Raw genomic sequence first — 17,892 nt, 5'->3', positions numbered from 1 at the left:
GCTGACAACTGGTAGAAGACTGGGGGGGGGGGGAGGGAGTCAAATAACTATCATCCAACAGTGTGATGTCACTTCCTGTGTGAACTCAGAAGTGACATCAGTGTCAGGGCAGCACTATAAAATTCTACTGAAATTCTAGTTTCAGGTAGAGTGGGGAGATCGGGCAGCCCACATATATTCTGTAGTAGGTCCTTCCAAAAGGTAGGGGGGAAACAACAGCATCTGTGTCACACCCAACTTGAAGACCACTCCCCTAGGAATTGCAGCAAACTGGGGCACCAGATGTAGCTTCCGAGGAATCTCAGCAACAAATGTTAACATTCTAGAAGGGAGGATGCTTTCTACCTAGGCCACAGCTCTTGAAGAAGCCCTAAGTGATCATCTTTTTCTCCAAGGCAGTACTGGAAGACTTGGAGTGGAGGGGGGGGGGGCAAAATCCCTACCCCAGCCCTCAGATGACCTTGCACAGCTTTGGCTGCTGTCTCTCTAGGGATGTGCCTGCAGGGACTTAATGGGGCCACGACTGAGCAGAACAGCACCTTGCTTCATGTGCAATTCATCTATGGCATCACCAGTAGCACATGTTAGAGAAGGCTGTTCTACGCCTTAGAACCGCTGTCAGTCAAAGTAGATAACACGCAGCAAGACAGACGAGCAACCTGGCTTTGTATATAAAAGTGTGTGAAGCACCTGTATGTGTTAATCTCACCAGTTTTCTGTTTCCTTTCTGGAAAATCCTCTGGTTTGAAAGCATATAGAGTAGGGGATGGAATCACAACATTCATAAGAGCAATGTCATCTTAAAGACCAGCCAGTTTTCCAGGGCATGCTTTCCAAAGTCAAAGCTCCCATCATCGGGTTACAGGGTTCCCAGCGTCTAAGTGATGGCTGAAGACCTCCCAGAGTTACAACTTATCTATAGGCATCAAAGATCAGCTCCCCTGGAGAAAATGTCTGCCTTGGAAGGTGGATTGTATGGCAACATACCCCATTGAGGTGCCTCCCCTCCCCAAACCCCATCCTCTTCAGGCTCCGTCCCTCAATTCTCCAGGAATTTTCCACCTTGGAGCTGGCAATCCTATGTATGAAAAAAGGAACTTGAAAGCTTATAGCCCGGAAATCTCACTGGTCTTTAAGGTGCTAGAGGACTCATAACTTGCTCTTCTACTGCAGACCAACATGGCTACCCACCTGAAATAGCATTAATAAGGAAATGGATTTATAAATCACACACTCATCTTCTTCACTTCAACACTACGCTCCCCCACCAGGGTAGTCTCATGTACAAGATCAGGAAATGCATACTGCTTTCTTCTCAGGCTGGGAGAAGACTGAGGCAAGCCCCCTCCCTTGACTTCTGCAGATGTTCCCTGTGACATTTCTTTGACACATAACCCTCCCTCAACCCCTCAAGATTTACTTTCTCCTTCAGGTTTGAGAAAGCATGCTTCAACACTATCCCCCAGCCCCCAAGGGCCCTTTAGAGGGTTCCAGGAAACTTTTACGGGCCACTAAGTCTGGCTAGAGAAAACAACCCCTTCATCTAGGAGAGTGCAAAAAAAAAAGTTCTTTGTATGCATTCACTGATAGAGTATACTTTACAGTACTGTATTTTTCTTACCTCGCGGCATCTTTTAGCTTTATGAATTCTCCTACTGAGTACAGAGAGATCTGCACAGCATGTGATCCACCAAGATTAACACAGCCTGCTGGAAAGAAACTCATGGTTTCATTCCCTGCTTGGATCTGCAAGCCCAAGACTGCAGGGCTGGCTCTCGGTTTGGGGGGATGCTAAGAAGACGCCCTCCAACTGTCTCATCCTCCTAGGTCCTGCTGCTGATGCAGGTGTGGCTAGAATTCCTTTCCTCTTCCCCACCTGAAATACATAGGGGGAGGATAGGTGGAGTGGTGGCTAGTCCTCACGGCAATCAATTACCAGCCAACTTGGGGCAGAGATACAGCAGTTCAATCTTTCTCTAGTGGAAGCTGCTTGGACAAGCAGAAACTCACGAAGAGATGCAGCCTTCATCCTTGGTGAATGGATGCTTAGGAATCCTTAACTGCTTTCACTAATTTCTCAAGGAAGTCTACTGGGCCCCAGCATATGGCCGGGTAAAATGACTACTCTAGGGTTGGGCCTGTATTTCCCCAGCGTCTTCTAACCCCTGCATCCAAGTACAGATAAGTAAATCCACACCTAAGCCCACAGAAATGCAGATGTACTATAGCACACACTGGGAAATGAAGACTCTCTTCTGCGGCCTCATAACACATGTGCCAAGAAAGGCATTGTGTGAGACAATGGGCAAATATACCAATCTAGCAGCAACTGCCACAGACAGGACTGCATAGCTTTTGGATACACACAGGACCCAATCCAGCAAGGGAAACCACAGGCTGAAGCTATGTTCCAAGCTTTGGTTCAGTGTAAGCTATCCGACTACCTACATTTATTACTTCTATCTAGGTTGCCAAGCCCTGCTTACCTTGAAAGTGGGGGATGCCAGAGCAGCAGGAAGGTGGCTGGCCCCTATCCGTGCTTCTCTGGAGGCCTCCGGTGACATCACTTCTGTTGTAAAAACAGAAGCAATGGCATCTCTTTGGGGCCTATCTGGCCCCACTGAGACCCCATAGCTTTCATTTTTACATCAGAAGTGATGTTATTGGGGCCTCTGGAGCATGCGTGTATGCCATTTCTCTGCATGCTCCAGGGCTCCTGGGCCGTCTCCCCCCCTCCTTTCCCTCCCCCGCCATCCAGGTAAGGGGGGACGGGGGATGAAAGGTGGGGCCAGAAGATTGGGGGGGGGCAGCATCCCTACTTCCATCATTTCCCTGATGGGCCTTTCTGACCTTCTTGTAAAAGATTTTTCGATTATATTATTTAATCAAAGCCAGGGGCCATTTCGTAGAAAGAGAGCTGCAGGAACTCATTAGCACAACTCATTATCATATGCCACACCCCTTGCCATCACTGGAAGTGTGTCATTAGCATAACTGGTTTGCATATGCCACACCCCCTGACATTACCTATCCTGGCTGTTTTGGCCCCAATCCAGGCCGCAATGGGCCCAAAATGGCCGAAAATCAGGTGGGCGGGGCCACCTGACGTGACCTCTTTGGAGAACTACCGGAACTGCGTTCCTGTGCATTCCCCCTCAAAATGAGCCCTGATAACAGCTGTATCCCACCTTTCCATCAAGTAAGGAAACCAAAGAAGGGGCAAAGAACCCCTCTCCTCCTGCTGGCCCCAATCCAAACCGAAGGGCCGTGTCATTGACGTAGCAATAAAAATGTATGAGAGATCCTTTCACAGATTTTCTGGCGTCTGGCCTGGTCTGACCATGAGTTGAGACATAACAACCACAACAACTGTGTTTATATACAATTCTTCTAGATAGATTAGTGCCCCACTCAGAGCAGTGAACAAAGTCCGTGAAACCTGTTTTTGTTTTTTGTTTTTAAACGGCTACCCTGCGCAACCAGTGACATGATCCTAATAAAAAAGGTACATCTGGCAGCCTCAGCTCCTTCGGGCCTTATCCAGGTGTGGGATTAGCAAATTTTAGTAGAGACCTTGGATCAATCGTGTAATCATGAATTTACACTAGTAAGAGACGCAAAATGTATTCTCTATGCATGTCTTAAATAACTAGTCCCCGCAGGGCCTCTCTGCCTACATATCAAAGAAGAGGGGAGAAGTTTAGCCTTCAGGAGATAGATAACTGGACATTCCTGTGATGCAGAGGCAGGGGTAGAGACAAAGGAAGAATTATGAGTTCTCCCCTCCCTCCCTTTGGAGAGGTGTGTGTGTGTGTGTGCGATGCTGTCGCGAGAGTGAGAAATGGAGAATGGCCAATCTAAAGGTGTAAAAAAGATCAGATGCTTATTTTGAATGTAGATCCAGAGGAGTTAGCCGTGTTAGTCTGTAGCAGCAAAATCAAAAAGAGTCCATGCAGAAAGACAACTCTCCAACACAACATTCTATAAAATACTACCTTCTGACCCCACGGAACAATACAAAAGGGAACTCAATAAAATATTAAAAACACTCCCCATGGACATACAAGAATGCATCCATACGGACACACCCCAGGAACCACGACCAGGAAGATTCTACCTACTACCCAAAATCCACAAAGCGGGTAACCCAGGATGCCCAATTGTTGCAGGAAAATGCACCATCACAGTAGGAGTCTCGGGATACATGGACTCTATCCTCAGGCCCTATGCCACCAGAACACGCAGCTACTTACGGGACACCACTGACTTCCTCAGGAAAATACAGTCCATTGACAACCTACCAGATGACACCATCCTAGCAACCATGGATGTGGAGGCCTTGTACACCAATATCCCACATGCAGATGGATTGCAAGTCATACGGAATATTATACAGGACAAAACCACAGCAAACCTCGCCACTGAACTTTGTCACTTCGTACTTACTCACAATTACTTCGAATTTGGTGACAACTTATATCTACAGGTTAATGGCACAGCCATGGGCACACGGATGGCACCACAATATGCTAACATATTCATGGCGGACTTAGAGCAACGCTTCCTCAGCTCCCATCCACTGGAACCACTACTATACTTAAGATTCCTGGATGACATCATTTGGACCCATGGGAAGGAAGCCCTTGAGAGATTTCATCAGGACTTCAATAACTTTCACCCTACTATCAACCTAAGCCTGGACCACTCTACACAACAGGTACACTTCCTGGACACCACTGTACAACTACATAATGGACGAATAAATACCACCTTATACCGGAAACCAACAGACCGATACTCATATCTACATGCCTCCAGCTTCCACCCTAAACATACCACTCGGTCTATTGTCTACAGCCAAGCCTTACGTTACAACCGTATCTGCTCCAATGCTCTCGACCGAGACTCACACTTAAGAGATTTACAACAAGCATTTTTGAGACTACAGTACCCACCAAATGAAGTGAAGAAACAAATCAACAGGGCCAGACTAGTACCCAGAAACAGTCTGCTCCAGGACAAACCTAAAGGAACTAACAACAGAACACCACTGGTTGTCACCTATAGCTCCCAGCTCAAACCCATCCAATGTATCATCAGTGAGCTACAACCCATCCTGGAAAATGATACCTCTCTCTCAGAAGTCCTGGGTGGAAGACCTTTCCTTGCCTACAGACAGCCCCCCAATCTTAAACGACTTCTCACTTACAATCATGAATCGGCCAGCAGAGTCACCAGCACAGGTACCAGGCCCTGCAACAGACCCAGATGCCAGCTCTGCCCCTATATCTACCCAGGGAATACAATTACAGGACCCAATGGCATCAACTACACTGTCTCTGGCTCTTACAGCTGCTCATCCTCCAATCTGATATATGCCCTCATGTGCCAACAATGTCCTTCTGCTCTGTACATTGGACAAACCAGCCAACCTCTACGCAAAAGAATAAATGGACACAAATCTGACATTAGAAATGGAAACGTCCAAAAACCAGTGGGAGAACACTTCAATCTACCAGGACATTCCACCAAAGACTTAAAGGTTGCTGTGGTTCAACAGAAACCTTTCAAAAACAAAATCCAACGGGAGGCTGCTGAATTGGAATTCATATGCAAATTTGACTCTGTCAAGCTGGGACTGAATAGAGACTATGAATGGTTATCACATTATCACAGGTAACAGATTCTCTTTACAGAGGCGTGATCTGGGGGAGCCCAGTGATGCCTGGTGTGGGCTTTCAGGGACCACAGTTCTCTTTGTCAGATGCAGCTGGCAGGGAGAGCTGTGGTTATCGAAGGCTTATACTACATAGGAATTGGATACTTTCACTGCTACAAACGAATACGGCAAACTGACTGCACACCAAAAGGAGATGTTTACATTTCCAAGCAAAGGAATGTTTTGACTGCCTTCACGCTAATTGCATTCTGTCCCCTTGTGATATATGTCCCCTTCTTTCCCCTCTCTCTCCTCCTCTTCTGTATCTGTCCAGTTTTGATCAGGCATCTGACGAAGAGAACTTGATTCTCGAAAGCTTATGCTACAATAAAATTGGTTAGTCTTAAAGGTGCTACTGGACTCTTTTTTATTTTGAATGTGACTTTCATTTCTCCAAAATGATGTCATGAGCCCTTAAAAGTAGCATGTGCTCCTTTGTTCTCTGGTACACTCTGAGCTCATTTTGTAGCTGGTACCCTATATTTGCAAATATACTCTGTTACAACAGCCCTTGTCTGTCTCCTCTCTTTTGCTCAGCGGATTGGAGGGGCAAAGGGGAACATACTTTTGTGCAACACAGGCAGGCCAGTTCTTTAACTAGCACAGCAAAATGACAGACGAACAAATGCATCTGAGCTGGTGATGGACTGAAAGGCAGCATTTTTGAGAGTTATTTTTAATCCCCGTGACTCTTGAAAGAGGACACCCCCCCACACACACACACAAAAAAGCGTTGAATTTATTTACTGCAAAGAGAGAGAGAGAGAGAGAGAGAGAGAGAGAGTCTCAAGTCGTGAACACGCAGCAAACTGATTTTTTTTTTTTAAGTTTCAAAACGGTTTGTCTAGGAAACAAAGGCAAGAAGTGATGACAAATCCAGACTTACTGAATTAAAAAATAAATAAATAAATCAAACAGTCTATCAAAACAGCAGCTAGTCCTCTTAGGTCTGACTCACAGAAAGAGAACAGTGTTAAACTGGGTTGGTCAACTTTTAACTAATGAATGAGACAATTTAAAACGCAGAAGTCTGAAATGAGGTTCCTCCGTGTTGTCTCCTCCTCCTCCATTTTATTTATATAAAAACTGTTGATATCAAGAATAGGCTGCATGAGAAAACCATTCAAGAGAGGAATTATTATTATTTCTACTACTACTACCACCACTACTACTGCTACTAGTATTCAAGACTAGTAGTATTCAAGAGAGTAGTGTTCAAGACTCACACTGAGTTCAATGTCCTTGCTTTGTCAGATCTGAATCACTTCTAGGATTGAAGCTAAAAGGTCTTTCTTCATCCTACACTATTAGTGCTGGCTAGACTGGCCAGGCCAAGCCTGACAACTGGCGGGAGGGCTGTGACGCCAACAACATCACCAGCATTGCTATGTCAGTTCTGGCTACAACCCACAAATGACAAAGGATAGTTCTAAGAAGAGTTTCTGTTGATTCCTAGAACTGCCCTTTGTCATTTCCGAGCTGTACCCAGAAGGGACTTAACAATGTCGGTGACATTGCTGGTTTTTTTTTTTTAATCAATAGTGGGAGGCCTAGCAAGCCTAGGTCCCAGAGAAACGGCTCCTGTGGAAAGCACCTGATATTATACAACCCTCTTGAAGAAGCAGTGGTGAAACATGTAGGACAGTGTTTTGGAATAAAGTTACATTTTTCATTGCACTGCTGGTGTCTGTTTGTTTGTTTGTTTGTTTGTTTGTTTGTTTGTTTGTTTGTTTGTTTGTTTGTCTGTTTGTTTGTCTGTTTGTTTGTTTGTGCTACATCTTGACCAGCTTCTTTGGTCAAAGGGTTCTTTACCCCATGGGGTCCAGTTCATAGGTTTCTGCAGGAAACATTTAAAAACAGTTAATTTAGGTGACAGCTATCAGGCAATAGTCATGGCTGTGTATATGTAACGACTGCATCACCCAAGCATAGAAACAGATAATTTTTTAAAAGCTAGTTTCAAGCTTTAAAGCAGCGAATAGTCATTCAAGCAAGCCAGGAATCATGGGAGATGTTCCCACAATGCCCAGCTTCCCCAGGGGATCCACATGCAGCCTATGATTCCCTTACAAAGCGAGGAAGCATCTGGTCAAGCCTCAATTCGTGCTGAAAGAGTGATGTCACTACCTTGCATGTGGGTTACATTTAGGGCTGCCAGGCTCCCCTCAACTCAGCCTTTGCCCCCCACCACTACGCACCTGGCCTGCAGGGGGGAAAGGCCCCGGGGAACAGGCCCTCGACACAAGACACCTCCCGGGTCAGCGTGCAGCGGGTGCACTCCCCACAGGCATGATGATACCACTTCCAAAAGTGACGCCATCACACCCAGCATGAGGCATACTCCTGCCCTTCACAAAATTGGCCCCTGTGAAGGGCAAGACGACGCCCACTGCCAGTGCGATGATGTCGCTTCCGGAAGTGACGTCATTGTACCTGCTGGGAGCACAAGAGAGAGAGATCACAGAGGTAAGTGCCAAGTCCTCCCCCGCTCCCGCTGGGAGGTTAAGAGGACCTGGCAATCCTAGTTACATTCCTTTGTTCTGGCCTAGACCAGATCCAGGTCCTATTTTAGATTAGAGGTGGATTCCAGAAGATTTGCAGACAGACTTGAAACAGCGTCTGATTTTTTGCCAGATTCTCAGAATACTGCAAAGAATCCAGACTATATGGGAGTTCAGAGGCAATGCGGAGCATCTGAGTCACCTTCTTCAAGCAAGAGAAGTTGTCTGGTTAGGGGACTTATGTAATGTGTGGGCTGGCTTATGAATATCAACTGCAGCAATGGCCAGGAAGGCAAATTTTGGAGCTCCAGAAACTGTGGAAGACCTGCAGCCTCCTGGATCACATGAAAACACAGCCCCTGCAAACTGGTGACTCGCACAAGGAAAGAAAACAGTCGAATATTATGTGTTAACCAGCCTCAGATCTGCAGCCTATCAGCTAACTGTTTCAGCATGCTCGCCAAATGTTTCTCATTTTAAAGCACTGTGCCTCATTTCAGGACTTTATGTATTAAACAATTTACATCAGTTTGTTGTTAAAAATGTGAACAGCAAACAATCGCCACATTCTTATTGAAAAAGGCAAACACTTCCCCTTTATCCCACTGCCAATGCAATAAACTGTACACACACACAAGCATTTTAAATGTCTACATTCTGCTGCTGTAGCACAATGGTTAAGTAGTTCGGCTGTGAATCAGCCCTCTACTGGTTCGAATCCCACTACTGCCATGAGCTCTGTAGGCTGCCTTGGGTAAGCCACTCCTCTCAGCCCCAGCTCCCCAGCTGTATTGTGGGGATGATAATAACACTAACTTGTTCACCGCTCTGGGTGAGGCACTAATCTGTCTAGAAGAGTGGTATATATGTGCAGGGTTTATTATTATTATTATTATTATTATTATTATTATTACTACTACTACTACTACTACTACTACTACTACTACTACTACTACTACTACTATTATTATTTAGAAAGTTAGTGTACTGTAATAGTTAGGGGAACAATTCCAAGCAGGTCTATTCAGAAGCAAGCCCCTTTGTATTCAATGAGGCTTACTCCCAGGAAAATGTTCTTAAGAGCTTGCAGCCTTAGGGCAAATTCCTTAGGCCATACTCTCTCTGCCCTATCTCACAAGGCACATGAAACTTTTAAACTTTGAATAAGTAAAACTTCTGAATGAGGTCACATAACGTAACAGTTTTTTTGCATGTGGTAAAGCAACTCAGAAAGTTAATTATAGCAAAAAAATTGAGGTCTGGGGCTCTGAATACCCTCATGTTGTATGAGAGATGGAACGTGACAGCCTGAAAATAGCCACAATTTCCAGAGTCCTCTATGACTGTGTGGTAGAATCATTTTTCTTCAATGAACTGACCGTCAACAAAAAATTATGCATTTATTTAACTAAAACATTTCTGTGCTGGGGGTCCCCAAGGTGAGGAACATTCAACATTTAAACTTTAAAACATCATTTAAAAATAATATATAAAATTTAAAATAATAAATAAAATTACACAGATAAACACACAACACCAGAACTACGGAGGAGGGCCAGTAACAGTTATTGGGGCTATGCCAAATGAAACAAAAGAAGTCTTCTCCTGCTGGTGGAAGATAACAATATAGGGAGACAGATGGATTTCCCTGGGGAGAAAGGTCCAAAGTTTCAGTGCCACCACCGAGAAGGCCCATCCCAATTACTTGGTGGTGGAGAGTGCCATCAAGTCATAAGTGAATTATGGTGATCCCTAGTGTGGTTTTCAAGGGAAAAGACTAAAAGAGGTGGTTTGCCATTGCCTGCCTCTGCAACTCTGGTCTTTGTTGGAGGTCTCCCATCTAATTACTTACCAAGACGGACTCTGCTTAACTTCTAAGATCCGATGAGGTCAGGCTTGCCTGGGCTACCCAGGTGAGGGCTTCTAATTACCTACACCTTGCAAAACCATATTGTTGCCCAGCTGCCTAACCTCAAATTATTCTCCAGCAACATGGTGCTGCACCACACTGGGGAAGGGGGGTTCGAGATTACCTGAGTGCAACATTTCCAGATTGCTGATCCAATCTGGCCTCCCCACCCCCTCCTGACATAACCCCACTATACTTATTTTTGCGAGGATATGTCAAAGACATTGTATATCAAAGGAATGCTACAGCAGAGGATCACGGATACTGTTGCAACAGTCAATGCAAGCATGATTGAGTGAACCTGGAGTAACAGTATCGATTTGATATCCTGCAGGTGACAAGGAGAGCTCATGTCGAAGTGCAATTTGGATAACTGTTAAAAACAAACTTTTAAATAAACTTTTTCCATATGGGCAACTCCATAAAACAAACTTTTATTACTGTTCATGTTTTCAATCAATATTTATTGTGATTCAAAGTTGTAAAGATTTCAAGTTTCAAATGGTAAAGATTTCATTTGGACACAGTTCTTCCGGGTGCTAGCCCATGGGAGACAATGGGGAAAGGCGTGGACCCCGGGCCACTGCTGTGGACCTTCTGGGGCAACTGTGTACCCAGAGGCTTCTGAATTAAATGGACCACTGGCCTGGTCCTAAGTAGAAGGGGGAAGAAAGGATTCGGGGGTAGGCAATCAATTTATTTATTTTTTACAAATGCTAATAACATAAAAGAACACAAGACACTGGCAAAATATTTTAAACTGAGGTCACTACAAGTAGGTTAAACAAGAATGGGTGGTGGCGAAAGAGTTAAGAGGATACTTATATTCTCTGTGAGACAGCCCCGAGTCTGGCTATATAGTGAAGCATGAATGGCAGAGAGAGCTGGAGAAAGGGGGGACACCATACCCTGGGTAAAATAGCAGCCCAAGGCAGAACAAAAATTGGAAATTGATGCCCATTGTTTAGGCTGGAGGGAGGAAATCCTAAATTATCAACTTTTCAGGCACACTTGCCCTGCCGCTTCTTTAACAATGTTGTTCCAAAGCAGTGGCTTCATAGTGCAATTAAGATACTTACCATAAAAACAATCCATGCACTGGAACCATAGCGATATATCCTGGGGAGATTCAAATAAGCCATTGCTAACTACTACTATCATAGGCTGGGCACAACGGGGAATTCATTAGCTTGCCTGGGAGCAGGGAAGGATTCTCAAGGACTGCTTTTCCTAAGAGCCAGCCCCCACATGTACGCATTTGTCTCCATCACCTCACCTGAATAACAATAAATGCTGCTTTCATGGTCGATTCTATGCAGCTTTAAGGCAGCAGTCCCAAGGGACTGATGCCCTTCCATACCAAAAGCATACTGTCAATATTCTTGAAAATTCATAATATCTACTAACAACCTGTGCAGGATTGTAGGAGCTGCTGTTTCTGGAATCGCTCTTGTGTAAGTACAAAGGATGCTACTTAAACACCAAGATGAATGAATGAACGAATGAACAAATGAACAAACGAACGAACGATTGATTGAACAATCGAACGAATGAACGAACGAACGAACAAGGCAAAGTTTGCTTACCAGGGTGAGGGTAAATGGATGGCTTTCCAAAGACGACACACTGGGACAGTGTAGAATAATGTACTGAAATACAGAGAAAAAAAATAAACAGAGACAGAGGAGGCATGACTTATGGGTGCTGCTATTAATTTACGGCTTGTTCAAAGGATGCTTTTTCCAAAATCCATATTCAGAAGTAGTAAACCTCTGACACCCAATGCTAGGAGGAGACATCAGAGGAAGGAGACAGTCTCTATGCCCTGCCTGTTGGCCTTTCAGGGCAACTGGTTGGCTGCTGTGTGAAACAGGATGCTGGACCACTCATCTAATGCAACAGGGCTCTTAGGTTCTTAAAAAGACAAGGCTTGAGACACACAATGAGTTACTTGACTACTTAAGCTCCCATGGACCAGATTTCTTGATGCCTCTCCTTGCTGCATCCCCAAATGCCCCCTGAAATCCTGCTCCTTTGAGACAAACCCCCAGAAATGACATTTCAGAGGGCATTTTGGGCTGCAACAGAAGAAGGGAAGCAAGGAAGTTGTATGGACATACTCAATCTTTCAATCTCTGGAAATGCTCCACTAGATCCAATCTACTCAGTGAGCCAAGGTCACCTGGGTGGCTGCATGGTTAAGCAGAAGTTTGAACCTTGGTTTCACAAGTCCTAGCCCTGATGTTCCATCCCTATATAAATGTGATCCTTGTGTTTGCAGCCTACTCCGAATCAGTATTTCCTTTCCTTTCAGACTGCTTCTCTCAGTAAATTATATACTTACTTCACTTATCCCTCACTTTTCTCCCAAAGTGGCTTACATCATTCTCCTCTTCTCCATTTTATCTGCACAACAACCCTGTGAGGTAGGTTAGGCTGAATGAGTGTCACTGGTCACCCAACGAGCTTCCAACCTGGGCCTCCCAGATCCTAGAACAGCACTCTAACCACAACTCCACACTGGCTTAGAAGTCAGATATCAAAAGTTAGCTCACCTGTCCAGGTCTTGCTCTGAAGCCTTCCTTCATCATCCGTATCTCAAGGACATTACAAGGGTGGCTGATCACAGCAGTTATCGTGACAGGCTTATTACTGCTCTGAATATAGCGGTATAGCCTTTCTGCACAATATAAGCACAACGGGCCGGAGATCCAAAGCCAAGTCTGAAGAATTGGAGACAACAGAAATAAGACCTAAAGCCTATGAGGAATTGCTGGGTTTGTTCAAAGCATCAAGCAACATCCAGCCCGCCCTGCCAAAGACAATTGTACTTTGTTGCCCTCTTCAGTTCACAACCATGCTACAGAGGTAGCAGGAACCACCAAAATGGAAGAATGTCTCATCATAAAGGCACTGCAGCCATGTTAGGGGCTAGGCTAGAGTTGTCAACCTCCAGGGGGTGGCTGGAGATCTCCCAGAATTACAACTGATCTCCATGGTTTAGAGATCTATTCCCCTGGAGGAAATGGCTCCTTTGGAGGGTGAACTCTGTGGCATTATACCCCATTCATAGAATCACAGAGTTAGAAGGGGCCATACAGACCATCTAGTCCAACCTCCTGCCCAGTGCAGGATCAGCCTAAAGCATCATTGAGGCCTCTCCCCTTCCCAAACCCCATCTTCCCCAGGCTCCACCTCCAAAATCTCCAGGAATTTCCCAACCTGGAGCTGGCAATTGTAATCTAAGCCCTACTGAGTTTGGGACCTGCCAAGTTGCTGTGACAGGAAGAGGTGGGAACCAGAGTTATGACCTCACCAGTGTCAAGAAATGGGCAACCAATCACGACAGATGCATGCACTCTTACGAGGGTAGCAACTGGTGGGAGAGTAGGGTGCAGTGACACAAGTGTGATGGCATTACTTCCGTGGAAAATCCAGAAGTGATGGTGGTAGCTCAAGGAATTGCCAGAGATCCTATAGTTTTATTGTTAAAAGAGTTTCCGGAAACACTATGTTTTTACCACAGTTTCCCACAATTGCTAGAGCTTCTACCATCTCTGCCAGGTTTTCCCAGAAGTTACATCATCACATTTACAATGCTCTCAGTTACAGGCAAACCCTTCTCTGCCTCCGCCTCAGAGTCCGCAAACCAGGCACCATCTTGGACAGCCCATTGAGAATTACCTGACTGAACCTCTCTACCCCTCACATTTACAATGCTGGTGAGTTTTTTTATTCCGCCCCATCCCCTCCCCACCTCCTAGTTTGAGCAGAGGTGGGCAACGGGAGTTCAGAGCAGGGGATCACCCACCCCAACCAGGATTATCACCCCAAACTTGTACAGAAGTTAGACTGTAAAACATGTTTTGTTCCCTGGGCAGCAGTAATACTTGTGAACATCCCATGCTTTCACAACTGCTCATCCAAATAGCATCCAAAGCTTTAACACCACAAACACTAAAGATTAGTGCAATAGAGATTTTTATACAAACCTCAGGAAAGTGTGCTTGAAATTTTGGTTCCTCTGTACAGATTTGCATGAAGCTGTTTTGGATGATGGGGTCCAGTTCCGCTGACCCTCCTGGAACAGAAGTCCTGTCACGTTCTGACGGTGATTTTTCAAGACCATTCACTTCTTTGCTGTCCCCTTGAACTGTTCCATTAGGGTTAAAACATCCAGGAGGGTGCTCCTTTAGATTAGTTTGATATTTTAGAACCCCTCTGCATAAAAAAAGAAATAATGGAGGAAACTTATAGGAATAAAGACATTAGCACTTTATAATTTGATCAACAGTAAAAAGCCATTCAAAATTATCACTTTTAAGAACCTTAAAGCCTGTTCTAGCAATTATTTATGCCTTCTGTTGCACTCCATTCTGACTGTAGTTATATGAACCTATTCCCAAGAATCTAATGAATCCATGATCCTACGCCAAGTTCCCCGAAAAATCTTGAAAAACTGCAAAGTGGTCCTTTGCAATGTTTCTGAAAATTGGATTAGCAAGAATGATGAAATGTACAAAACAATAAAGCTCAGCTTTACTGGTGAAGAAGGTTAAGCTGGGATGAAGAGAAAGATACCCTTGTTCCACTGATGGACGCCAGCTCTGTTCTGGAACAGTTCATATGCCTTCTACAGCTGCAGGCATGACAGAAGCTTTACAACTGAAGTCTCTTCTAGTCTTCCACACACTGCAGATTGATAAAACTTCTCTTTGATCAAAATGTCCAGAAACATTTAAAACCAGCGACTGCAAAGACACGCAGGAGCTGGATGGGAGACCAATCTCCTGGCCATGATCTAGTGGGAGAAGACAGTCTCTTCTGGACTGGAGTCTCCACCATGTTGGCTGCCCAACAAGACAGGCGTTCAGAGAAACAAGGTGTTTGTTTATCAGACATGTAACTAGTCTTTTCTTCACAGAGTTCCACTCGGTATACACAGCTGCCTTCTCTTCCCCACAACAACCCTAAAAGGTAGCTTAGACCAAGAGAGAAGGTTTCCCAGTGAGTGGGAATTTGAACTGGGATCTCTTCAGCCAAATCCTCTAGCCACTACGCCACACCGGCTCTCATGTTGCCAACATCCCTAAGCGTACTCTGTGCTTACTAGTTTGCTTCATGCTCCAGCACATAGGGGGCAGGGCTTTGAGTGCACAAACTGCAGCAGAAAACCATAATGGAGCCACCCTACTCCACATTTCTGACCCTGTTTGTCACCTATCCAAAGCCACCTCATTAATTCTACATACTGGTTGTCCATCATTATAAGCAACTACAGAGGTCTACATTATAGGGATGACTAGCAAAGACAAATTTCTCTATCTATAGAACAGAGGCCTGTTCAGTGTGGAGGCCTTTGAGGTGGTTATTATGAGGGAAACAAAAAACCCTCAAAAGGTAACCCACAACCGAAAGCAAATTAGGCTTAAATATATCCAAGAACAAACTTCTGACTCTGGCTGTAGGTCTTCCCACACACAAAACTCTTTGCCACACCCCATCCGAAAACCTCGAATTGCACCCCTTTGCTTGTACCACAGAGACTCCAGTGACACTCCTGTTGAGGGGGAAGAAAACCAGATTGTTGCCCACTCTCCATCTCTGGAACACATTGGCTTATGAATTTTAAAAAGCCCATGCTTTTTGCTAAACCTGTCGTTCTTGGTATGGCTCCAGCCCATTTCATAGTTCCTCGCCACATTAGCAGCTAAACCTTTTGTGAAAGGCAAAAAAGCCTGCAGAACTCTGAGGTAAAATTAACAGTACTGTTTCTTTTGCTGTAATTACCACAGCTTTTTTTAAAAAAAAAATCTCCAAACATGCCTTCCTGCCCTCAATTCAGTAATTCAACCTTCAGTAGAAGTTGCCTGAGAGCAGAGGTACGCTACCAAAGGCAGAAAAAACGCCAATCATTTCTTTAATGTTATGGTTAGTGGGGCTAGAAACAGGCACACGGGAGACTATGCTTGAGAAAGAAGGAAAGGAAGGGGGGGAGCTAGCCCCCTCTGTCAGAGCAAGGGGCTAATATTGGTCTTTGCAGAAATCATATTTCTGAGAGACATGTTACTTTATTGGTTTCAGAGTTACATTTATATTAAAATAAAGGAGCTATGGTTTTTAAGGCACAGCATGGAGTCAGAAGGAAAAGATCTACAAGGAAAGCCAGTTTGGCCCCCAAGGCTGACATGAACAGTTAAAACTGGTGAAACGCTGAGGAGATTTAAAAAAACTTTTATTTCTCAGTGATTTTCTTCTTCTCTCTCTTCCCTTTCTAAAGTAAATATAGCAAATAATTACAACTACTGAAATTCCTAGACCAGTACTAGAAAAAATGGAATACGTTCAATCTCGCATTTCCTTTCCAGAGGGGTAAAAATTAGTGTTGAGGTGAGTATATTCTCTAATTTCAATACCTGCTTCAAAATCAGCACCTTCAATGCTGCCAAAAAGAATGTGCTCACCTCATCAAATATTCCCATTTTTTTGAGGCTTAGTGGCATTTTGATTTCCTAGCTGCTGCTTTTGCTTAGCATCACTTCTTTTCACCTTCATTGCCGTCACTGCCCTTACTTGGCCTCATTTACCAAAACTGCCTTTTAATGTGATTGACTATAGTAAATCACAAGATTTTGTTCAGAGGAGTAGGTCTTCCCTCAAAATCAGCTCAGAGACTCCAACTGGTGCAGAAATCAGCTCCATTATTATCAGGAGCTAGGTGGAACAAGTATATTACCCCCATTCTGCAGTCATTCCATTGGCTACCCATCAGTTACTGGGTTTTGGCTATAACATGCAATGGCCTTGGACCCTCATATGTACTGGACCACCTCTCTCTTTATACTCCAACACAACATCTTTGCTCATCTGAACTGGGCCTTCTGCAGTTGCCGGCCTGCAAATGGACAAAATCTGTAGCTACCTTTATATGTTCATTCTCTGTAGTAGCCCCACCTTATGGAACAGCCTGCCTGAAGAAGTGAAGAAAGCTCTCACTCTCCTAGCTTTCTACAAACTGTACAAAACCAAATTATTCAGGAGGGCACTCTTATACAGGTAATAGGGTTATGCTATAAGGAAATCGTTCAGAGAGGTGTGTTGGTACAGGGACAGTGTCTGTAGACTATACTACTGTATATTGTCTATTGCTAAAAGTATGCTCCTACTGGATCTACATTTGTTTAATATGTCATATCAATGTGCTTATGTTGTGTTTCAACGTTGGTTTTTTCAGCAATGTATTGGATTTCTGTTTGTTACTACTGCAGTCATTCCCTGACATTTTGTGGTATGCTCTGCTTCTTGTGGCAGCCATTTTGCAATTGGCTCCACATCTTGTGGTTGCACCCCCCCCCCATCCTGAGTCAGAATTCCAAAGGTTCCCATAGGCTCCAAAATGTTAGGACCCTGTCCTCTAGCTCCTTTGATACTTCTTTTCCCTTATTCCTATGCAAAGGAAGGGACTAGAGACTTTTCTTTCTAAACACAAGCTGAGAATTCAGAGATTCCGTTACACCTGATGATACAGATATAATATTCTAGTGATAGTTTTTAAAAATATAGAGAAGCCCACCCTTCCTATGGCTGCTGTGGGAACAGAATCAGAAGAAATAACTGCCACATGGTCGGGGAAAATCCAAACTCTCCTACCAGGCTTTATGGTGATATTTCCCAAACCATCACAGCAAAGCAGGTTTGAGAAAGATTGGAGAATAGCCAAGAAAACCTTAGGAAATGTATCACAATGCTGTGAGGAAGCAGGG

At 44.5% G+C, this 17,892-nt stretch overlaps 1 protein-coding gene across 1 annotated transcript in view; it reads right to left on the bottom strand.

Annotated features, from left to right (window-relative positions):
- The window catches only part of NOX4 (NADPH oxidase 4), a 154,037-nt gene that overhangs the window by 78,105 nt on the left and 58,040 nt on the right, over positions 1 to 17,892 (bottom strand). The window contains exons 9-11 of the mRNA XM_054973924.1: positions 14,122 to 14,350; positions 12,685 to 12,852; positions 11,716 to 11,778 (exon numbers count right to left, since the gene is read on the bottom strand). Coding sequence (XP_054829899.1) covers positions 11,716 to 11,778; positions 12,685 to 12,852; positions 14,122 to 14,350 — 460 coding nt within the window. The remainder of the gene's footprint in view (positions 1 to 11,715; positions 11,779 to 12,684; positions 12,853 to 14,121; positions 14,351 to 17,892) is intronic.

This window comes from Eublepharis macularius, chromosome 3 (genome assembly GCF_028583425.1).
Source record: "Eublepharis macularius isolate TG4126 chromosome 3, MPM_Emac_v1.0, whole genome shotgun sequence".
NCBI classification, from domain to species: Eukaryota; Metazoa; Chordata; class Lepidosauria; order Squamata; family Eublepharidae; genus Eublepharis; species Eublepharis macularius.
Note: the sequence above shows the minus strand (reverse complement) of the source record. Positions and strands in the feature narration are given on the sequence as shown.